At 47.5% G+C, this 24,535-nt stretch overlaps 1 protein-coding gene across 12 annotated transcripts in view; it reads right to left on the bottom strand.

The window, feature by feature from the left end:
• Window positions 1-1,522: 1,522 nt before the first annotated feature.
• Atp2b3 (ATPase, Ca++ transporting, plasma membrane 3) overlaps window positions 1,523-24,535 on the bottom strand; it is a 70,527-nt gene continuing 47,514 nt past the window's right edge. For 5 of the 12 annotated variants that reach the window (XM_006528081.3, XM_011247612.2, XM_011247610.1 and 2 more), the window contains 6 exons: window positions 23,633-23,846; window positions 23,133-23,344; window positions 21,891-21,998; window positions 19,563-19,745; window positions 14,848-14,934; window positions 1,523-4,564 (listed from right to left, as the gene is read on the bottom strand). In XM_006528081.3, the coding sequence (XP_006528144.1) occupies window positions 4,244-4,564; window positions 14,848-14,934; window positions 19,563-19,745; window positions 21,891-21,998; window positions 23,133-23,344; window positions 23,633-23,846 (1,125 nt within the window). In that variant the 3' untranslated portion in view covers window positions 1,523-4,243. Of the gene's footprint in view, window positions 4,565-14,780; window positions 14,935-16,580; window positions 17,423-19,562; window positions 19,746-21,890; window positions 21,999-23,132; window positions 23,345-23,632; window positions 23,847-24,535 lie in introns of those variants that run through there. The other 7 variants (XM_006528084.4, XM_011247614.3, XM_006528086.3 and 4 more) reach the window with 5 other exon arrangements.

The raw sequence follows: 24,535 nt of genomic DNA, 5'->3' as shown, positions 1-24,535 counted from the left end.
TCGCATCTTATCTCTTCATGTGGAGCCAGTTGTGTTGATATCGAATTTGTCTTGTCTAGACTTCCTTAGTCTTATGACTCAAGCTGTGCTGCTTCCCTTTTTGCTGTTGAAGCAGAGACTTAAGGGATCTTTGGAACCATGGTTCTTCTTTTTGACTCTTGCCCTGGAAAATTGTCTTCTGGTACTAATAAATATAAAAGGACACTGTGTGTATCTGAGAAATGGAAATACCATGAAGATGGCCTCCTGAGAGATGGCTCAGTGGTTGCTAGAACTTGCTGCTCCTTCAGGGACCCTGAGTGAGGTTTCCAATAGCTAGTAACTCCAGCTCCAGGGGATCTGGTGCCCTCTTCTGATCTTCACAGGCACTGCACATGCATGCCCATACACATAGCCACATCAAGAGAAATACATTTTAAAGAAAATAGAAATATGGTGAGAAGGTCAGGAGGATGTGTAGAGTGCTGTAACCATGGTGGTCATTTGTAAGGCCCAGCCACAGAACTATTTATGTAGCTATTCCTGGCCCAAAGAGGGTGCTACAGAACCTGGATGTCTATGCGTAGCCATTCAAGGGGATCTGAAGAAGGAAGGACAGAGGAACTAAGAGTAAGTGAGGATGAAATGCTGGGCTTTGTTTCTGTGGCTTTAGGACAAAGAGGAAGTCAATGATTAGAAATCGGGCACTTTGGTGATGAGGATGTAAATGCACGCGCGTGCACACACACACATACATGCAGAGAGAGAGAGAGAGAGAGAGAGAGAGAGAGAGAGAGAGAGAGAGAGAGAGCATATGAACATGCCCAATACAACAAGTTCTAGCAACCTTGTGGCTGGGTATATATCATTTCCTGAAGAAAACCACTCTCAAAGAGCAGTTTGTGTACCCAGGTTCACAGTAGCATTAGTCATAATGTCTAAAATGTGGGAGCAACGCACGCATTTGTGATTATGTGGCTAAACACAGCATGTCTGTGAAAGCAATGGAATATTATCCAGCCTTAAAAAGGAACTGAAGGTTGACACCTGCTAGAGCATGGATGACCTTTCAGGATATGATGCTCAGTGAAATGAGCCAGTGATAAAAGGACAAATACGTCTCTCATCCTACTTCTAGGAGAGACCTTATTTGATAATGTTGCAGCCAGATTTGCCAACAGACAATAGAATAGGGGATTGGGGAAGAGAAATGGGAAGTTGGTGATAAATGGCATGGAGTTTAAGTTAGAAAAGCTGAAAAAGTTCTGAAGACAGAATTGTCACAATGCTCCCACTGATCCATACAAGGACAGTGGCCTGAATATTTTCAGCAGGCTTTACGTGGTTGAACCAATCACTGGGAGGCAGCACAGGTGTAGCATCTCTTGCCCACAGGGTCAGTGCCCTTTCTTGCTATAGAATTCATCAGGATAGCAGGCACAGGGGAGGCCATGCCAGTGCCTTCTTCTGCTATGGCTCAATGGCATGCAGACACCTTTGTTTGGTTCCACATGGGAAATTACCAAATAATAAATTACACATGTGACTCAGACCCATTCATTTTTTTATACACAAAATTTTTGATCTATTCTTTAAATTAGGAAATTCAACTACAGATTTTAATTTATTATGCATCTGTGGTCTTCCTCATTAAGATATTTTGTTCATTTTTAACAGGCAGATAAAAATGTAAAACATATTTATGAACTGAACACAGTTGACCAAGCCATTCCATATAGTATAATGCTTTATAAAGAGAAGCTTCCGATGAGACAGGTCTCTCGGCCTGAAGACTGTACAAGAATCAGAACAGATGATGCGGGTTCCCAGGGCCTTTTCTGAACCCCATAGCTCAGCATAAAGGCAGCCTGGATATCACACAATTGACACTGACATCAGGCAACTTTACACAGCATCATCAGGGGTTGGCTTTTTAATACATAGTGGCCATTTGCTCTATGTGTATGTCTACAACAGAGGATGACAAGAAGCCCATGAGCATAGCTGGACACAGCTGACCTGCTTCAGTCACAATACTCCACATTTTGATTACTTATTGAAGAACACAAAGACCCTCAGCAAACCAAGTTGCCCTTTTGCTGTGGTGGTTTAAACAAGGACATCAGGGAACAATTTACAAATGGGAAACATTCTCAATATGCCCTTTAGAAAAAAGGGATGGCTTTATGTGATCTGTAGCTGGCATTTTAAAGTGGAGTTTTCTGGTAACCAAAATTCTTTTTCCCGAGATGTGACTACTCCTGCTTAGGGGTGACATGGCATTGGTGTGACCAGTGGGAACATAGCAAGTTTCCATTTGACTTTCTGTGGATGCCAGAAAGCTGAGACAAACTTTTAGTGGTGTGTGTGAGTGGGGGGGGGGGGAGTGGGACAAACACAGCTCCTGTCTCTCTCTCAATTCACACCTGTCTCCTGGCAGACAAACCTTGAGCTCAAGTGACAGGCATATTTAAGAGTAGTGTGATATTCTAGACATCTTCCTGAAAAGTGTGACATCCATAAGTTCAGAAGGTGAAGAAACCTCAAGGGCAGGATGCTACCTATTTCACCTCCGTTACAGTGGGTGTCCAGATTCAGGACCTAGGAGCATAGAGGAGAGTCAGCTTTCCACTAGGAAGGAGTCATCAGCCTGGGCTTCCCTGGAGGGGCAGCAGACATTAGACCTCTTTCCTCTGCCTTCTCTCAGGCTATCACTCTTTCTAGGAAAGCAGGCTTGGCACAATGGGTGCCCACACTGCTGGGACAGGCTCCTGGAAGACAATATCTCAGGATTCCCAGACCTGGCTTTTCTAGTCTTACCTGTCTAGGTGGACCCAAGGCCGGCTGACTGACCCCGTGCTCAGTCCTCACAGGCCCAGAAGAGGCCAGAAAAGAACAATGGCAATGTTCTGTTTCTATAGTTATGCCTTCTGGGTTGGATTTGTCCTGCGGGCAAGAAGACCTGGGCTGGAAGCATGCTTTGGTGGGTGACACACCCACGACCTTGCAGACACGCCCTCGCAGACACACCCACGCCTTCGCAGACAATGAGGACATCCAGTGAGGACTTGCTGCCCTTTGCCAAAGCACACAGTACAAGTGCAGAGGAATAAACCTGGACCGTCCTTTCCTAGCATCTGTCTCTGCTCCATCACAGCTCTTCCTAGGGTTCATCATGTTTTTAAACTTGGAGTATGAAAACAGAAAGCTGCCAGCCAAAAATGAAGGTGTTGGAAATGAAGTGGAAGGAAGCCAAAATCAAAACTTGCCTTGCTGCACACTGGAGGGGACCACTGTCATCAATACTTTGGTATTTTCCTTTTAAATAAAAATGCCGTTGAAAAGTCCTTCTCCTCTACGGGTAGAGGTCTCAAAGCGCAAAGGTTCTAAGTGCAAGGCTTTACACAACACTCCCCAGACTGCCTCTTCTGGAATCTCGGCAGGGTCAGGTATGGAGATCCTCGGGTCAGGGGCTGAGGAGGGAAGTACAGTACCAAGAGGATGTTCTTGCAGTCTTGTTCCCTGAAAAGAGCCTTGCTACATTCAAAAATGAAACCTCAAAAGGGAAATGCCTGGTGAGAAGAATAGAAATATCATGCCAATAAATAGTTCCTTATTCTTTAAATATGGATTTTGTCACATATATGTATATGCATATAGACACATACATATAGACACACGCACACATGCGGTCTGCAGATGGGTCTTGTGTGCTTTGCAGTAGAAGGTACCTTTACAGGTGGCTCCCTCTGGTGGCCGATCTGCGCAATGAACTCCTTCTTGGTTTTGGTATACTTTTTTTCTTTTTCTTTTGATATGGGTATAGCAAAGCTCCAAATAGGCTCTGGTAGCCCCTACCGCATTGCACAGCCCAAATGGTGAACACATGGTAGAACTAGTGTTCATTAAAAACAGAAGCATCAGTAGAAAAATGGTGGGAAGCGCATCTTGTCTCATGCTCCCTTTTTCCTTCACATTGGGCGAAGAACCTCCCTCCCTCCCTCCCTCCCCTTTCCTTCTTTCTCCTTCCCCCACCTCATGGGAACTTAGTAAGAAGCCTAGTAGACTGTGTCCTTATTGAATTCAATTGGCTTCCTGAAAATACCACATAAGTAAAGTCTTTAGCCATGTTAGTCATTTCCCTCTTTGGCAGGTGTACAGGTTCCCCTCTGGGTGCATGTGTGACTGCGTGTGTGATTGTGTGTGTGTGTGTGTGTGTGTGTGTGTGTGTGTGTGTGTGTACATGTGCTGAGAAAAGTTTCGGTTAGAGGGATGTCTCCATGCTGTGGAGTGGGCTCCCGGGCCTGGAAGAGAATGCTGAAGAGGTAGCTGACTTGGTGGCATGCGTGGTCAGGTAGATGCCGCTGTCTATGGCGTTGTTGTTCTGGTTAGGGGGTGGGGGAGGTGGGGCCCTCAGGCGCTCTTCGTTCTCATCCACATCTGTGTCATCGATGAGCGGGATATTGTGGGTGTAGTCATTGATCAAAAACTCGGGTGTTGCCATGAAGTTATGGATGCAACTCTTGGATTCTGGTTTCTCCAGGCCTTCATAAAGCGAGCTACGGAATGCTTTCACCACCCGGATCTGAAGTGGAGGGGGAGGGACAGAGCAGAGCCCACATGGGGGAAGGGAAGAGGAAAAGGGAGAGGAGAAGGGAGGGAGAAGAAAGGAGAGGAGACAGTCAATGGCTAGCTGGTGCTGGAAAGTTGTGCCCACATCAGCGGCTGGCACACTGCCTGATGAATATTTACACGCTGGGGGACTTGTAGGGAGTGAGATGGCTTTGATGGACTGTGCTAAGAGTTTACAGGTCTGGGCTTTCATGTTGAAAACATCCCTGATTTGGGTAGCTATCCTGGAACAATGGGCTTATGCCTGTTCCCTTCCTGGTTCTTGCTCTGAGAACAGGACTGGCTTACGTGGCACCTGAGGTATTTCCTCTATATGAATTGCAATTTGGTAAAAGATAAATATACTGAGATTCTCCAAAGAATGTTCTGGTGGCCATTTCTGCACCTACATCTTAGTCTTTCTTTCAGGGGCATACCACACACTTGTGGTACATATCCATATCCATACATATACATATACATATACATATACATATACATATACATATACATATACATATACATACATACACATTCCCATTTCTGAAAACGTCTCAAGCCTCCCTAACACTGTTCCTGCCTGGCATTCTTTTACTTTACCAGAGGCTCTGAAATCACTTCCTGTACTGCTTCTTTGTCTTGGAATGTCCCAGCTCTGTCCTGTCCCTCTTATTCTTCCTCTCTGCCCACAACTCTGTATAGTGCTAGAAAGCTATGTAGGTATTATAACACTGTCTCTTTTTCAGAGCTCTGGGTCTAAGAGCCCACTGGCCCTAACCTGGAGGCCAAGACTGAAAATGGCCACACGGGTTTGCGTGTACCAAGCCTATTCTTACTCAGCTGTCTTGGTCTACCAGTTATCTTCATAGTCTTCTGCCAGCTCTGTATCACAGCTACATGTGTCTGATTTGGTCTCATTAGATACTTGGTGGCCTCAGCAGCCCTTTGCAATCTAGCCTTCTGTCTGCTCTCCTCCAAAGCACCTCTACCCTCTTCCTCTTCTTTGAGCTTCTATTCAGACAGCTTGTCCACATGTTCCTTATCTACCCCACTCTTGTTTTCAATTCACATCAGTATTATATTTTCCAAGGAAGTGCTTCCCATAATACTTGGACCTTCCCACCACTATGGTCATGTGCCCTGAGCCAAACTCACATTCCCTTCAGCCACCTGCACCTCCTGCAGGGCAGTGCCTTTAGAACTTGCCTGAGAATCAGCCTGTCCCTCCTCTGGATTTCCCATGTTCACTCACACACTCCAGTCTCATCTTTTCAAGCCACAGAGAAGCTGCCTCTCTGATCTCTCCCTGGCCCCACATGCTGGATTCCTTTGTGCTTTTAAAACCAGAGGTCAATGAATAGGCTTCTGCTAGATTTTACACAGGCCAGTACCAGCACAGCTGCCCATATCAACTGTCCCTAGAAACACAAAGCTAGCCATGACGGCCTTCTGGTAGTGTAGAAGGACTACCAATTCTCCAGGAGGACAACTGGGTCCAGTTAGTTCCTCCCTGTGTGAGGCAGTGGCCACTTTATCACTTCTAAGTTATTTCAAGGAGCTAGGGTTTGGTTTTCATGGTTTCAGTAATGTATTTATAAACTCTGGCCAAAAGGTGAATGAACCCTGGACCTCTTCTGGTTTTGTAAATAAAGTTTATTGGCAAGCTGCCATGCCCAGTCATCTGTGTACTGTCTGTGGCTGCTGTCATGTTACAAGGGTAGGTTGTGCAGTTGCAGCAGAGAGCTGGTTTGAAAAGTTAACTATGTTTACTTGGTGGTCCTTTATAGGAACCGTTGACAATGGATCACCCAGACTACAATGAGTCCCTTTCAGCTCTCTAGTTAGGACCTTAGGGGTGACAACTCAGCCAAGTCAAGTACAATGCTCCTAAGTCACAGCCATTGGAATGCAAAGAAGTGAGTCAAAAGGCTCTAGAAAATTGGGATTTCCAAAATCCACATCTGAGATCCAGTTTGAATTTTTTTTTCTGTTAGATTGTAGATGGCTAGCTGTTCTCAGACTGGCTGCTTAAATAGGGTTAACATAGAAATGGAAAGCTAATGTAAATGAGCTAAATACCTAATAAAAAATGGAAAAAAAAAGAAATGGAAAGCTATCACCAATTTTAATGAGAAAAAAATAATTCAAAGCCAACGTTGCTTCATTAGGTTTTCTAGGGCAAGACTGGAATGTTGATGCTGGGGACATCACTAAATTCCAGTTGTCTGCTATACCACCATGTCACAAAAAAGAAAATGAGCAGCACATTGTTGTCCTTGACTCTGGGAGAATCTGTTAAGTCTTCCAACAATGCCCAGGTGATTGGCCACAACACATTAATCGGACCTCACGTGGTCAGGCCAGACCCCCTGTTCAAACCTATTCATGGGTCTCATTGCAGCTGCCTCAACTCCAAAGTCCTTCCCTAAAGAAAAAAATTCAGGCCACAAGGAAACTCTCATATGGTCCTCCCTGCCTTTTACAGCTGCTGCTGCTCTGGCCTATTCCATTTGCTTCTTCCTCTGCTAGATCCAAGCACAGAGTGCCCGATGTACCAGCACCTGTATATCACATGCATGCCATGTGTGAAAGATTACAGTGCCTCTGGTTCAGAGGGCTACCGGCTTCAGTGTTCTGAGTCATCTTGAGGGTAAGATCTGAGAATGAGTCAGCTCTGCTCCAGCTTCCTTCTTGCAGGCACTGAAGTCTGGAGCTGTTGATCTTAAGATTGGGCATTTTCAACCACCTGAAGGCTGGAGGGCACAGGTACCTCCAGGGAGACTGACTGGTTCAGGCAAAGCAGCAACTGCCTGTTCTGGAAGGCAGGCCTTGTGATAGGTGCCTGCAGGCATCTCCAAGACCCTGGGATTCCTTCTTCCTGATCTGGAGTTTGGTGTTTCTGGCTAAGCTGCAGCCAAAGATGAGATGAGCTCATGCCATGCTCCAGCCCACAGCGTGTCCTGGCCTCTCCTTGGCCTCCTGTCTGGGTTTTTCACACATAAAGCTTCTCCACACCTACACTTCCCCAGGGCCTTCAACAGCCCTCAAGGTCTATCTGACCACCTAGATGCCGTCAATGCTTTGAGTACCATATCCAATCAGGCCTGCTTTTCATAGCCCACTCCTACTGCTCCCAGGTGCCTCCCTTGGAGGTCCACTGGAACTTTCACTCTCCCATCCTCACCATCTTCATGACTTTCTGGGCCCAGGGTTCTAGCCAGATTTCAGAGGCACTTCACTAGCTCCTAGCCCATCCTCTTTACATACTTCACTGTCAGTTTGTCCAATGGGATCAACCCTGAAATCTTTCACCAGAATCCCTGCCCAGCCTCCATGTCCTGCTGAACGTTGATGACCTTGGTTTGCTTGGGGCCTCGATTCCGCCTCTGTGCCTGACACACAGCTTCTGACTAAGGGTCTGATGACCCTCTGGTGGCCTGCAACATCCCATGTCCAGATGATGTTTCCAGGCTCTTTCTGTCTGCTGAGTCAGACCCTGTCACTTCCTGAGCCGACTACGAATATTCTTGTAGGTGTAAGTATTGGCCTGGGTGGTGACTGGGGAGGAGGGGGATGGGTGTAAATCATGGAGCTTTAATTTATAGCCCATTTGCCTATAGCAGAAAGACTTTTCTGCTTGTTTGTTTGTTTGTTTGTTTGTTTGTTTTAGTCAGGGTTTCAGCATACAGATCAGGCTGGTTTCAAACTCCAGCTCTCCTGTTTCAGCATTGCTCCCTTACCCAGTGCTGGAATGACAGGTATGCAGCACCAGATCCGGCTTTTCAGGGTAACTTCACATCAAAGACTTCTCTAGGAAAGATAAACCCTACATTGTGGCTGAGGCTTCTGGGAAAAACAAGGGAATCAGGTTGGTCTGGAAGAGAGTGTCTCCAATTGCTTATCACCCAAATGAGGTGCTATGGCTCATCGACCTCATTCCTCAGCATGTGCTTGCTCCTACCCCAGTTTCACGGTCCCGTTCAGCTGTTGCCTCACTTCTGCAACCCTTCATGGTTAGTGTCCTAGGAAGACTTTTGATACTTCATCTTTTGCAGTCCTTAACCAAGCAAAGTGCTTGATGCTTCCTCAACTTCCCCTGAGCTCTTTCCTAGGCACGTTCCCCCTGACCCTTCCCTAATGTCCAGGGACTGCTTCCTTAGCCCAGGTGCTCCTGTGCACTCATAGCTTCCATTGTACCTGCCTTCCAGTTGCTCTTTCAGCTCCAGATGTTGGTGGCTGAGCCATATCTCACTCTTTGATATAGTATCAGCCACTGACAATCCCATTACTTCCTCCCTTCAAATGACATCTAGAATCTCCCACTACATACCCACCCACCAAAACTGCCACACCACCAGGCTCAAGCTGGCTGCCACAGGGCCTTTTTTTTTTTTTTATTGTCTCCCTGTTACTGTTATGGACCTCACAGTTTATCCTCCACATGGCAGCTGGTCAGTCCTTTCCAATAAATACCTCCACCAATGCAGGGAATTACTAGCTGCATCTCCCACAGAAGACCTGTAGCTTCAACCAAGTGCCTGCCTTGGCCTCTCATTCCATCTCTTTTACTACTTCTATTCCCTGACATATTCCTCTCCCAGGCCCTTGGCATTGTCTGTCTGTTCTGCCACTAAGATTCTTCCTCAGTGAGCCTCAGGGCTCCCTCCCCACCTTTCTAGGGGTCCCCCAGCACCCAATCAAAAGTACCCAATCATAGTTATTTTTTGTTCTGTGTCCTCTCAGTGAAAACTAACCATTAATGCCAAGTAGGACTTTTCTATAGAGTTCAATGGTGTCTCCAACATCCAGTGAGCTGTTCATACTCAGCAGATACTTGGTGAGTGAGTATAAAATGTCTGGTCCAGCCTTGCCTCTGTCTTCTATGGTAGCATCACCCTTCCAAAGCTCTCTACCCACTTGGCTGTAGCCAGCTAGCTGGAACTGTCTGAACACCTAAGGCTCCCAATCCCAACCCCTGCTGAGCTGTGAACAACACCCCCTTACCCCTAGATCCACCATAGATTATCCCACATCTACTATAGCCACCCTTTCTCTTTCCAAACTAGGCTGCATTCTCAGAGAATCTGTATTCAGTAACCTGGAACCTAGACTAGAACCCCTAAGATTTTGAGTGGTTTCTTTACTTCTCCTAGGAGGCCTGTGACCATGTACAGTTACTCTATTTACTGCCCAGAGAAAAGTCACAATGTGTAATATCCATGTGGCCTAGACAGCAGGGCGTGCAGGGTAAAAGCTGCTAACTTGGCATGGGACTGGTGAAGATGTTGCAGACCAAGCTACAGTTCATAAGCAGCAGCAGAAAGGAATCAAGGATGCTCACATGTGCTTCCCTACGTCTTCGAGTGTATGTGTGTGTGCAGTGTGTATGTGTGCCTGTGTGGGCGAGTGTTTTGGGGATTTCCATGTGCAGGACAGGCTGTGGGTGGAGGGTTGAACAAAAGTGTTGTAGAAGCTGGAAACTAACTGAGGGTCTTGAGGGAAGGCTCATCCCGTAAAAAGAATTTAAAAAGGGGGAAAGAAAATTAAAAGGAGAGAAAAATAAGCCAAGGGTCTTGAACCACAATAGCAAAAAACAACAGTAGATAATGCCTGACACCTTCTCTTCTAATTCTTTGGCTAGAGAAAAACTTAACTGGCCATGGCTGCCAGAGGCTGTAAGCCTAGTGGGCTTGCCCATACTCTGTTACTAAGGCTCATCGGATTCTTTCTTCTCTTTACCAACCACTAGTTCAAAATCTTCTTGAGAAAAGGGATCTGTCAGGTGCCTTGGCATTCTGGCCCAGTAAGTGTGGGAAGTGAGGAGAAGCAGGACCATGGGAACTACCTATTGCCTTGCCCTCCTAGCAGCCAAGGCCAGCTGCAGCAGTGGTGAGGGTAGGGAAGGCTTGAATAAATTCCACAAGCTCTCAGCTGCTGCCCATACGGCAGTACTCACTGCACCTACCTGCAGGGCCTCAGACCAGGGTTGCATTTTGTTTAGGGATTTCTTGGAAGCTTGTTTCCCTGGGTTTTAGCCTGTAGTTCTAGAAAGGGTATGGCAGAGCCCCAACTAGACAATTGATGTCTTTCCTAGTGTGGAGCCAGTGTGCACACTTGTCAAACAGCAACAACAAAAAGATTGCCAATATACTCTCCCTAGAAACCCAAGTAGGGTGATGTGGCTCAGCATTGATTAACTTCTTGAGAATGGATCAAACTTAAGACTGTGTGCCAGCTCCTTGTCAAGGTGTGGAAACATGATGAGCATGCCTTGCTGGACTCTGGCAAAGCTGCAGGGGTTCACCTGGTGTGGTCTAGCTCCCTCCCCTCAATGGGGGTGAAAGGTTTCTGTGTTGCAAAATCCCTTTCAAATGAGGCAACTGCTGTGGCCAGTGGTTTCCAAATTCTCCATCAGAACCTGGAAGAAGCCCCTCTGGCGATATGGTGCTCAAATCTTTGCTGGCCTGCGTCAGTCAGAAGGCATCTTATCTTCAACTACTGAGACAGTAAACATTCGAGTATAGAGGCCCACTCCAGCTGCCTGAAGGATGGGCTGGGCTTCACTGCTGCTTGAAATGAAAGGGTCCCCAGAGTGAGCTTTTGGTGCTTGGCTACAGAGGGGCAAGGGTTTGTCTGTGTGCTCCCATGGGAAAGAGACACAAAAGAATTCTTAGACACTGGACCCTGCAGAGACGCTTTGATGGTGCCAGGTTCCAGGCTTGTCTTTCCAAAGAGATCGTGCTCCTTTTTTGTTCCCATTAGGAGGGAGATACATAGTGCCCTGGGTTTGCTGCTTCTTTGCAAAGCTGGATGACTGACAAACCCTTCTCTAGCTACCCTTTTGAAGTTCTTGACAATCACCAGGAGAATGAAGTCCTACAGCTTTAGTGTATGAGTATGTGGCTGGGGTGAGAGGGACATTATGAATACCCACAGGGAATGCAATTTCACAGCCTTATTGTTTCCTGAGCCATCCATCCAGATTGGCCTTCAGTAAATGGTCCAGGTCACAAGAAATGAGGTGGCAGCCATGAGGGGGAAAACAAATATGTCCTGGACCCAGAGGACTACAAATGAAATGGCTGTGGTGGGACAGCCTTGAGGCAAGGCAAGGGAGGAGAAATGGCAAGTAGGAGGTCATGACCAGCTCAGTCTGTGCAAGGGGCATGTAGGGATGTGGAGAGACTCTTGTGTCCAGAAGCAGCAGGACATAGAGAGAGGAAGAGGATAGAGGGAGGGAGAGGAAAGAGAGCGCTTGCACATAGTATGGGGAGTTAGAAAGGATGAGAAAAGCATACTGAGCCCAAAGGATCCTGGTCCCCCTCTCCCTTTAGCTTTGGAGTTGTTCTCTGGCCTCAAACGCACAGGATGAGTGGCCTTTCTCCCTAGAGAGCCTGAGGCTCTTAGTGGGAATGCCTTTCAACAGGAAGCTTCTTCAATGCCCAAGAGCCGCAGGCTCAGTCCTCTGGACTCTGAGGGGTAAGAGGCAATCTGGCCTGAAGTAAATGAAGAAGATGGAAAATTCCTCATATATGGGGCCATGCTTCTTATTAGGAAACCATGTGACCTCTGGGGCTAGTCAGGACAGCTGTGGTCCAGGGGGGCTCAATCATGGCCTACACTCTGCTTTCCTTTCCAGCAGCTCTGAACCTCTGACAAAGTTCCAAGAAGATGGGCAGGGTGAGCTAGTATCCACTATGCCAGGCCTAGCTGCCTATGGGATCCTGAATAGGTCCTTGCCCTTGTGGGCACTTGTCTTCTCCTGGTTTATGAGGGTGCTGGGTACAGCAATTTGTGAGAGCTCTCAGAACTTAGAAGTTACGTTTTGAACTCTAGATGGAACTGCTGTGTGGCAACAATATATTTGGCCAGTGGCTTCCAGAAGCAAAGTGGGCCCCACTCGGGGTTGTCAGGTGATTCAAGCAGTATCTTCTTCCACAGTGAGTCTTTCTTAGGCTGCCTACCTTGTTTCGTTGGGACAACAGGACCCCTGTACCTTCACAGCAGCCCCCTCCTCAGAATACCCTGCCACCCACCTCTCACATCTGCTTAGGTTCCTCTGGAACAGCTCATGAACAGCAGGAGGGTGGTGTCTCTCCCACTGTACTTACCAGGCACTCTTGGGATCCGAAGGTGGGAAGGAAGGGAACAGATGGCCATGGAAGGAAGAAGGGAGAGAAGCAAGATACTATGGGCCAAGGAAGAAAATAAAGACCATATTTAGAGAGGAAGTGGGAGAAATGCAGTAGGCCTCATCCGGGTAGTGGAAACACGTGAGGATGGCCCTCAGAGGCTGTTAGGCTCCAGTGGGGACTAAGACCAGCACTGTAGAAGAGGTCTGGGGCATACACAGAAGAGTCTTGTAAACTGCCTTCCAACTGAGGCAATAGATGGACAGGTAGACAGATGGGTGTACAAACAGGCAGGCAGGCAGGCAGGCAGGCAGACAGACAGACAGATGGGAGGTGCAGAAAGATAACACTGAAAAATGTGTTGGAAGTCACTGGGGAGAAAAGGGGTCATGCAGATTTGTGTATCCTACACCCATTCTTTATATTGTTCAGAGGAAGGAAGCTGGTGCTGTCCACCTGGGCATGGCCAAGGGGTACTGGGAGGTCATGAGCCAGTCTATCCTTAACTGATTTGGTATAACATCCTGCTGGCCTGTCTGGGTAAAGTAGCCCTGAGATCCTTCTTGGTCCCATTTGGGTATGCCAGAAGCACTGGCTGCTTTCCAGAGCAACAATACATATTCCAGCCCATATCTGTGGCCCAGGGGGTGTACAAGCTGGAGGTGCGTGGCCTGTGGTTTGGAGAAGGGATGTCTGTGCTATTCTTGATCAAGGGGCCTTATTCTTTCCTTCAAAGGCAGAGGGGCCCAAAGGGAGAGCTTAAGGAAGAGGAGGGCACCTCTCACCAGATCCTAAAAAAAAATAAAGAAAAGAAAGAAAAGAACAGAAAGAAACCAAGCAAAAAGAATCTTGAAGAGTCTGTGATGGGAAAAACGTGAAGTAGTTAAGGCCTTCCGTCTGCGTGGGAGTGGCATGTTCCGAAGGGAGCTGCAGGGGACTCACTGGAAGGAAAGACTTAGTATTGAACTATCCCAGCAGGGGCCCTGGACTCATACTCGAAAGTTTACTGTTCACTTTTGAAACTCCTGACTTTGTTACCAGAAGCAGGCAAACCTGAGTACAAGGCCCATCCCCCCAGCCCCACCTCCTCCACGTGGTTGCCTGCATTTTCTCCTGTTGGGAGCACCACAAGGTGACACATTTAGCAGTCTAGTGGCCTCTTCTTTGTCTTTGTAAAAAGATGTGAGCAATTATGCAGTTATGGAAGCTTCTATCTAGTCAGACCAACCCCAGGATTCTCTTCAAAATGTGAATTGCACGGTGGGAACTTGTCATTGAAATGTCCTGGCTTCTCTGAGGAAGGAGTAGAGAGGATTGCATAAGACTGGGTTCACATTCTCCAGTACTGAGGCCTGTTTGGAAAGAGCAAGATGCTTGGGGACACACAAAACAGCACCTGCCTGGCCTCTGAGCTCCTGTAATCAGGGCTCCTCTAACAAATCCTGGCTCAGGGCGGGGCCTACGGGGCAGGCACCAGCTGCTCCAGAGAGGCACTCTTGGTCACCACTGAGCCCACCTGGGGACTGGAGACAGGGGCATCCTTTGGAAGCCACCTCAAGGAGAATGCTGGAAGTTGTCACTTCCCCGAGGAGACTGGCTGGATTCTTCTGCTGCAAATGATACCAGACTGTGGGCCTTTGCTTACCCCAGAAGGGTAGTCCTGGGCCACATGCTTTCCTGACTCTCACTCCAGAACATGGAGCAAGTCCCCAGCCTGATACTAGACACCACTGGAAGAAGCCTGAGTTCATGAAGAACTATGGGAACATGCGGACAGATTCAAGAAAAGAAAATGAATGGTAGCAGGGGTTCTAAATGCAAACCAAAATCCAAATAAAGCAAAGGACGAAAGGTCCGGCAGTGCTGTGGGGTCATTTCATAAGAGAATATGGCTTTGGAGAGACACCGTCTGGCGGGAAGGACTGGACAGGGCAGTAAAGAAGGAACAGAAAAGCCACGGTGAGCAGAAATGCAAGACTGGAAAAGAGAAGGCAGAGTCGGGGAGGTTTATCTTCCCCCAGGTGCCAATTATGAGAGAAAAGGGAAGTCAAGACTCACTGCCAGCAGCGCTGGGGGGCTTGGCGGCAGAGAGAGTTACGTGAGTAGGGGTAGAAAGATTGGTTACGTCATGGAGCTGGCTGAGGACCGAAGACCGCCGGCGCACAGCACCCTGAAATGACCCGCTTCTCTTGAAGGTACTCACTACCTCCATCTGTGGGAGAGAAAATGAGATAAAGGTTGGCTTGCACAGAGGTCCAGGCTACCACACAGGGTGGGGCTGGGTGAGCAGGGGCCACACTAGGGACATATGGGGCCAGCAAAGCCTCAGCTAGGTCAGCCCCAAGTCCTGGAAGCTGATAATGCTTTCAACAAAGCCATGACCAAGAGAGGGTTTGCTGGGCAAATGGTTAGTAGTTAGGAGTTTGAGAGGGAAGGGTCATTGGTGGGGGACACACTGCAAACATTTCGTAGGTCACTTGCATTCATGATATGCTCATCGAGAGCCACTTCTCAGTAAGTACCTGTGTCTGGCAATACTTCCTTATCCTATTTCGGTAGTTCTCAACATTTTTTTTCTGCCCCAACACACCTGAGGGATATGACATGCTCTTATTAGAAAGCGGAATCATTCCCCATTGTGTATTTGGGTTGGAGGATCTGGCCTAATCCCCTAGGAAATCACTGCCCTTGTTCATGGTCGTCTTATTAGAGGGTCTCTTGCTCTGTCCTGCTCTGCTAATAGTGTTGATAACCACCCAGATTTCTGCAGTTCATTGAATTAAGGGGGACTCGTAACAGAAGATAGATTTAGGCAGAAGAGAGGCTTCCAAGAGCACAGGCTTCATCTCGTCAGAGTTCTTCCCACAGCCCTCAAGAATGTAGGCTGGGAGGACTGGAGGACAACTGCCTTCCACCTTGTCCCCACTCTTTGAGCTTCCTAGAAGATGAGAGCCATGGGAGAACCTTGTGGATAAGTCCTGCTAGAAGCCTCCTGCCTCAACGTCTTTGGGTTTTCTGACTCTGTCTTTGACATTGTGGCAAATACAGGAAGTGGGTCTGAAGGAACTGCAGCCGAGCAACCACAACCAGTGTCATGACATTGGAAGACTACATGCCTAGACTCTGGGAGGCCAGAGTCAAGGTACACTGGCAGCCTCCGCTCAGAGAATGGCTTGATTGGGGAGAGAATCTTTGAATGTGGATCCAATGTCTGGAAAAGTACCATGTAGTTCACTGAATAATATAAGCAGCCAATCCAACATGCATTCCGGAGTCCAAAGCACTCTTCCAGCCTGGTCCACCCGAAGCCCTGCTGTGGGAAGGCAGTGCCCACCAGTTTCCTCTGGCTTGCTGACAGGGCTTCTCCAAAAGAGGTAGCTTTACTGTTGACACCCTCCTCCAAACAAAATGCCTTTCAACTGTGAACTCAGTGTGGAAAGACTTGTCGTCCTTCCACTCAACCTGCTTTTCACTCAGTATAGCCCACTTCCTCACTCCTTTCCTCAAGAGAAGGCTTTGAGGATGTGACTGCTTCTGGGAGGAATACGCTGTATATAAGGTTGGGTATCTCATGAGAGGAAGATGTTTGAAGCCGTGGTGTTGCAGATCCTTGGGGTATGGGGTTGCTTCTTTAGAGAAGATAAGGGGTGGAAAAACTGACTTTGCTGCCTTGGTTTTTCATCAGTCTCCATGTTTTTCATAATGTCCCCCATGGGATAACCATATCTATGAAAATATCACCATTACCATCCTACCCACCCCCCCACCAGAGGTACCAGCACTGGCCAGGAACAAGTGTCAGTCACTGGTGAGTGCAAAAACAACAGACCACGTCATGAACATTCAAAAAGCTACATGTTCTAGGTTTGAGGCACTCTCTTTTATTATGGAACAGCACTCTAGCAGTTGATGCATTGATACAGTAGTATAGAACAGTGGTGAAAGTGGGCATCAAGTTACTATGCAACAGAAAATGTTGTACAGGCCTCCGAAATCCGGAGAGCAATTTTGTGGTTCACAAGATCCAGAAATCGGGCCAGTTGCCTGGAAAGTACATACAACCTGAAAAGCCTTCCATAGGCTTTAAGTTCTGTTTTATCAAGCAGTTTTTTAAAAAATCAAATAGAATAACTTGAGCTAAAGTGACTGCTTCATCATTCTTGAGAGGCATGGTAAATCTGACATGACAAAGCCACCTTGAAATGCCATGGGAGTTGAGATTCCCATGGAGGAATAAGTATGGCTTTACTGGGGGCTAAGAAGGTGCTTAAGGAACTGGTACTAGCCCTGGATCTCACTGGCTGGTTTTGGGCCACTCCCTTTTTCTTTGGGGTCCCATCTCCTTGCTTACAAAGCATTGACACCGGCAGCAGGGAACAGTCAGAAGGATATGGAACACCAAGACTCCAGCTAGTAGGATCCACTTCTGCTTACAGGCACACACAAAGACACCATGTATATATGGTTGGCCAGGCTACCACTGACTCTCTAGGTTGGAATGGGGTTGCTGTTTCAGCAGGTAGAAATGCTAACTCTATCTTGCATTACATGACAGAAGTAAAAGAGGCTGATGTGGAGCAGACACAATGCTGTACTGTTTTCATGGGCTGGGCTTTGCATCAGAACTGGAACATGGCAGATAAGGTCTGCCCTGAATCGTATCAGGAAGGGGTGCTGGATGTGGTCACACTCACAGTCTCCTGGAAGGCACATTTAGGTGGCCATAAGCACATTGGGAAGATACGAGGGTTTTTTTACTTGACAGTTTCTATGCATTTATGCTAGTGAGTAAATGTTTATTATAGGAAACAAAGCTACCTATGCTGGACCCATGCCTGTCCTGGGCACTGGGCTGGAGGCATTGGCTTACCCAATGGGAAGAGGAAGCTTAGGCTAGAGATCTAATGGTTGTTCCCCATTTCCCAGGCTTCATCTGAATTCTATCTAGTGTAACATGGCTCAGATGTGGGCCCAGTATACCCCTCCCTGGACATACTGGAGTAGGTTCTCAGGATGCTTGGTCCTTGAGCTATGCCTTCAACTTGGACTTCTTTTGTGCCACCTCACCCAGTCCTGAAAGATTTTACTCTCTAAGTAAGTTCCCCCAAGGAATTCTGGCATATTCAGGTTCACTGTCCTGGCCTCAGTTGCACAGATGTCCCATGGTGGTAGGAGAGGGTACTATGAGAAGGAGTCATAGACTTGGCAACCTTTAAGTAGGCTTTTACAGCATTGAGAGAGAGCCCCAAGGGTACACAGCAGCAAGCAGGGAGGCATGGCAGTATGGGTAGGCAGGGTGTACATCTGGAAAAGCAGCACAGGGTCATAGATATAGAAAGGAATGTGGGGGTGATGTCAAGAAGTTGGAGCTTGAAGGCCACAGTAAGAAGCTGAAACTTCATCCAGGGGATAATGGAGACAAACTCCACAGGCCCCAGGGTGATGTCAGAAGGGTAGAGATGAATAAGGACAGATGGGAGGCAAGGAGTGGTTGCAGTGCCCTGCCAGTGGCAGTCATACCTGCAGAGCCTAGAAGGGGAAGAGAGGCATCCCCAGAATGGATACCATTAGATCATGGGGGTTGTACTGGAGTACCCCAAGAGCAGCTTGGGTATGAGTCCTGTGCCAAGTGTGGCAAAACAGCTGGAAGAATACATGGGGAGAGGTGTGAAATCAAGTCCTGCCCCAGTGACCTACCAGACTCCCCAGGAGAATCTAACCAGGTGATTCTGCTCTAGTTGTTAAGTTCCTAAAGAGGAAAAGTGACTGCACCTATAGCAGAGATAGTGAGGCATCAGAGAGAAGGTAGCCCAGGCCTTGGATGAGCAAAAGTGCCAAGGTCTCCTAGAGGACACAAGCTAGGCCATGGGGAAATTGTCTATGGCACAGGCCAGTCCAGGAGGCTGCAATGTGGGGAGGCCTAGTGGCCTGGTGGGATGTTTGGGCTCAGGCCATTCCCTAGCAGGCTCTCCCAGGCATTTTCAGAATGAAAGAGCACGAGTGGAGTGGGAGGTGGAGATACCAGGAAAATAAAGACAGAGAGAAGATGGAAAACTCAGAAGGAACATCAAGCTGTCAGGATGAGCAGGGCCAGCAACACTTCCAGAGGGCAACTGGGAAGCATGAAGTGAAAGAAGGCCTTACAGACAGTAGTGAGAGCCATTCGTGGGGGCGGTGGCCAGTGCAATTATGAGAGGAAGATGAAAACAGGCAGCACTATAGGACCTTATAGAAGAAAGCTGGGCAAGAAGGGACTTGGGCAGAGAGCAGGGTAGCCTGGCACATGGGTTTTTTGAAGTCCTCACTACCTCCTCATGTTGGCTGTCTGATGTTTCTGGGAACTATAGCTGATGGCTTTGGCCTTGACCAGTTTAGCCTATGGAGATTTGGACTAACTTGGTACCTACAGAGGCTCTTGCACAATAATTACAGCAGAGTCTAGTGAACAGAGAGCTAGCCTAAGGCTCCTTGAAGTTACCATTTTCATCCCACACACCCAAATACAACTTGCCTATTACCTAAGCAGGCTTTGCCAAGAAAAGTAGACTGCGCTAGTGCATGCCCCTGACAGAACCACTAGCTGCTAGCATATGTTCTCATCCAGCTATGAGAGAAGCTACCTGGGCACTAAGGGAGGTGTCAGGGAGAGGTAATCTAAGTGACCAGCCAGTGGTGAGCACCCGTATATGTGGTAAGAGGGGAACTAGCCACTGCTCCTGCATACTTCGGAGGACAGATCCAGAGAATTCCCTGCTGACTTTGGGGTCTGTCTACCTGGTTTCTGCTTCTTGCCTGTTTTCTAAGGCAGCAAAATAGGAGTCACATGGAACAGCAGCTTACCTGTGTCTGGATCCGGTTGAGGCCCCGAAACCAGAGGATCTGGCCCCTGCGGAGCTCTCGTTCAGCATGGTCAATTTCTTCTTCCCCTTCGGCCAGCTCTTCATCAGTCATCTCATCCTTCCCAGGCCCATGCCCTGCTTCCTTCAGGCACTTGAGCTGGCTGGTGGGGATGGTGGCAATGACCTGGGAAAGCCACAGTCAGAGGGCAGCAAACAGAGGTGGCCATGAGAGTAAGCTCTACTGTGGCCAGGAAAAAAACAGAGGGCCCACTTTTCAGAGATAGAACTCACATCCTAGGCTTAGCAGACTCTAAACTGCTGCCCCCTTCTACATGGCAGACTCTTCTCAACTAAGCCTCATCCAGGGCTGGGGAGCAGAAAAGCCCATGTATAAAGTACTATGTGATTGACCTCAGGAGTCAGATGAGCTCCTTAGCTGATAGCACTCCATATTTATTGGCCTTCATGGTTGCTGGAAGAAAAGCTAAATGCCCTGTTCTCTGAGACTGAGTCCCCCGCCCCCAAATCTTGTGCTTGGAAAAAGAAGGAACTAGAAAAGGGCTTGTGATCAGGGGCTGCCAGGGAGGAAGAAGTGACTAGGAGGGAGACATTGGAAAGGGTAGGAGGAATGAAGGGAAGGTTGGGATGTGCATTTCACTATCTGAGTGGATGTTGGTAGGTCATTCTGTCTCTCGTACATTCCTGTCAGCTTGCCAGGAGTGGCTCTAAGGTTCTTCATAGAGATTCCCCTTTTATTGGAGTTTTGCCACTTTGAATGTATATTATTTGTATAATTAAAAATATCGTGGGTGGCTAAGCTACAGGTTGGCAGCATGTACCCATGGGGAGAACTACAGTAACTATTACATCAGGAAGCTTAGAGGTTAACTAGAGGCTGGCATGTGCAGGGAAGAGTCAAGTTATATGGAGTTTAGGCTGTAGAATATGAAGGGACTTCATTGGACTGTTAGGCCCAAGTGCAACAGGATGGAAGGTCAGTGATAGAGATTTCTTGAAAATGAGATGGAGAAATTTCATGAGTTGTCCAATGGTTAATGCCAGGGGTCAACAGAGGCTAGCTTCTACCATTGCTGAAGGGGGTCCCTATGGCCAGTTTGGTTGGAGACACACATCAATGGATAAAGAAACAAAACTCATAGTGATAAAACCTAAATGATAGCTACTTATGCTCTAATGGTGAGCTCTAACCATCAGTTTGGAAGTATTCGGAAGAGGCAGATAATAGAGGTTAAATGAAGTCATTAGGTTGGATCCTTGATTCCATCAGAATTGTGCCCTTATGAGAGGAGGTAACCAGATAACTCCATAGGAGCACATAGTGTGAAAGTAGCCACCCAGAAACCATGAAGGGACCCTTACCAGACACTGAAGTGGCTGCCCTTGATCTTAGACTTCAAGAGAGAAAATACATGCCTTCAGTGTAACTAGAGAGCTATCAGTCTCTAGTAGTTTGCTATGGCAGCCTGAGCTGATCAAGACCCAAAGAGAAGTAAGTCCTGGCCATGGCTTCCCATAGCAGTGGTCATGAACTCTAGAAAAAAATGCTTTCAGAGGTCTGTTGTGCACCAAGGAGGGGACTGGCTTGGTGCCTGAGATTGTACTGGCTGCCAACACCCAAGTGTTGCTTCCTGGTCTACACACTGTTCCTTTGGGGTAGCTACTGCTTTCAGGTCTGCAAGTGTTGTTCTACACTTTCCATTAAGTCAAAACACCTCCTCATTTCTCTTGAGATCTCCTTGACCCACAGATTTTATAGCAGAGTATTGTTTAATTTCAAATATCTTGGGACATTTCAAGTACCACAGGCTGCCCTTCCTTCTATTTTGTTTCTTGTACTGTTAGGTATGGATTCCAGGAGTTTATGAAAACTAAGCAAGTGTTCTGTACCCAGATACACTGAGTCCCATTCACCCTGCTGATTATTTCCTTTTCTATGGCTGAAGGTTCTTAGTTTTAATAATCCCAGTTGTCAATCCCAAATATCCAGGTTTAGGGAGATTGTTTTTTACTCCTACCATGAGAAAGGAAACTGTGGGTGATTTTACAGGACAATGTGACATTTCAACTCTATTCTCTCATCCCTGAAGTTGTGACTTGTGACCTTGCCCTCAGGTTATATTATGTCATAGGCCTGAGCCTGAGCACATACCACACACTTTCCCGGTCATAGGTTCCAAGACTGTGAGGCAGGGAATTGGAATAATGGGAGGCATAGGTGAACAGGATGCCTGGCTTCTTACCCACTTTGAGGTCCATCAAGAGAAGCAACCAGAAGGAAAGCCCTGGTGAGAAAGTTGATGACACTCACCTGTCCCCAGACCAGCTCCCCAACACCAACAAACAGGCACCAAAGCCACTGTTCTGTGGACAGTGGGGAACAGCTGAAGGGCTTCCCTCCAAATTGGACAATGACAATCTGGGGGAAAAATGAAAAGTGGTAGACGGAGTAGCAGTCAAGTAGTTCCTATTTTCTCTCTGTCCTGCTTGGACTTCTACAAACCTTGCTTTCCAGATTGACTTTGTCTCCCAGGAGCTGGAGCAGCCTGGCTATAGTCAAGGATTTGCTGGCTTCCTACCCCTTGGTGGACCAGCCACATTCTGGGAAATATCTTGGCTTTCTTTTCCAGATTGTTCCCTTCTTTTCTCCCTCAGCAAATGCGTAAAGGTGGCTCCACAGACTAGCTGTCTACAGGGCCAAGGGTATCAGTATGGATCAGCAAGTAGCTTCACATGGTGACACCCACACCCACCTCCCCTCTGTTGCCTCTAGGCTCCAGAAGAGACCCAGTTGTCTGGATCATCTTTCCGGCTTCTGCAAGGCTATTTTCATTTGCCTGCTCTGCACGACCCTTTAGTATAAGAGGTTGTCCTGTCTTGGCCTCCTGCCTTCATTCTTGTCTACTTCAGGGGTAGTTGTACACCCAAGGGTAAGATTTTCAAATGCTAACCAACCAATCCATAGTGTATAACCCGACCATCTCAGGGCCAGGTTCTAGGCCTGTTTACACTCTGTGGTAGGCTGACATGATTTCATGCTAGCCAAGATGAAGTCTGTTGACTCTCTTGTTCATTTTGCCCTGGAAACCACAGAACAATTCCCCTGTCATGGATTTCTTATTGGCACTTCGGAGTGAACTGCATTTCTATGATAGCCATTCTCTGATTTGTGGACTTAACTATATCTGAAGCTTTGTTTGAAGATACTATATTTTAGAGCATTCATCCCCTTCTGGGAAGTTGAACTGGCCTACCAGCTCACAGTGTTGTAGCAGCCAGTTTAGTATGTCAACCATGTGTACACAAAGAGTTTCCTAAATAATCTTCCATAGTTATAGAATACCAAGTAGTTAGGTGCTATAAATGTGGATGGTTGACCCAGAGACAGGTAAGGGAATAATATTTTTAGTGCCATGTGAGCAGGATGGGAGGATAAAGGCTTTCCATGGCTTTCTTGAAGCTAGTAGGTTAGATCCAAATGAGGCCCAGCAATGTTTGGAAGATTAAGAACCACTGCTCTAGATTCAGGGACAAGTACTTTTTCATGTCCTACCTGAATTCCAAAGGTGCCCAAGACAATGGTGCAGAAGATGGGGTTGCTGAAGATGCCATCAAAGACATTCCTCTCACCATGGATCTTGCGAGCATTGATCTCATTGAAAAGCTGCATCATGACGAACGTGTTGAAGATGATGGTATAGTGCTCTGACGGTGGTGAGTGCAGAGGTGCATTTCTTCCACTGTCAATGTCAAAGAAAAGCTCCCCTAAAATGAAGAGAGAGGCAGGGGATGAGGAGGGAGGCTCTCCTTGCACCAGTGGCTACCCTCCTATACCATATCTGCCCCAGAGATGTACAGTAGGGCACATCGTGAAGGGTAGCAGGGAGGATGGACCAAGGGTACAAAGCAGGACTGTTCTTTCCAGTCTGTAAGTGCTGTATCCCATCCTGTGCCAGACTGAGGATATACACAGGGTCTAAATATGAGGCCACGGCAACAGTGTCCTGAAAGCCTTGTATGTGGGCTGAAATATATGCTGAAGGTCCAATTTACCAACAAATAGCAGGGTAAAGATGATGGTGAGCTGGTAGACAGCATGTCCAAGGATGTTCTTCATCATGGTTCTCGAGATGAGAGGCTTGTCCCGGCCGTATGGCTTCCGCAGCAGCAGTGACTCAGTTGGGGGTTCCGTTGCCAGGGCAAGTGAGGCAAATGTGTCCATGATTAAGTTCACCCACAACATCTGCACAGCTTTGAGAGGAGAGTCCTGCGGAGATGGGGCAGTCATCCTTCTGGGGGTTGGTCATGCAAGCCCACACAGAGAAACTTTGGGGTGAGTAGGATAGGCAAGCCTGCTACTACCGAGAAGAAACTCAGCTTTACCAGTGTCATGAGTTCATTCCCAGAAGCCTGTCACACAAGTTTCCTCAGGTTGGCAGAAGTTTTCCACTGGGCTTTCTGATTCTCACCTATCTCCTTCTCTTCTTGTCTAGTGGCAGTGACCTTAAAGGTGTGGCCTTTGCAGGAACCACAGAGTCTCAACTTAGTTACTAGGGCTTTCAAGACATCCCTGCAAGACTGCCCAGTAACAGCCTTTGAAATCAAAGTCTCTCACCTCACAAGGCAGGAAGAGGCAAAAATGTTGAACCCAACCCGCTTTCTTGTCATCTCCAATGAGTGTCTCTTTAAAAATCAGCTTCATACTCAAGAAGAAGGAAGACCAAAGTTGTGGATACTTCGTTCCTCCTTAGAATAGGGAACAAAATACTCATGGAAGGAGTTACAGAGACAAAGTTTGGAGCTGAGATGGAAGGAAGGACCATCCAGAGACTGCCCAACCCGGGGATCCATCCCATAATCAGCCACCAAACTCAGACACTATGGCATATGCCAGCATGATTTTGCTGAAAGGACCCTGATATAGCTGTCTCTTGTGAGGCTAGGCTAGTGCCTGGC

This window comes from Mus musculus, chromosome X (genome assembly GCF_000001635.26).
Source record: "Mus musculus strain C57BL/6J chromosome X, GRCm38.p6 C57BL/6J".
NCBI lineage: Eukaryota > Metazoa > Chordata > Mammalia > Rodentia > Muridae > Mus > Mus musculus.
Note: the sequence above shows the minus strand (reverse complement) of the source record. Positions and strands in the feature narration are given on the sequence as shown.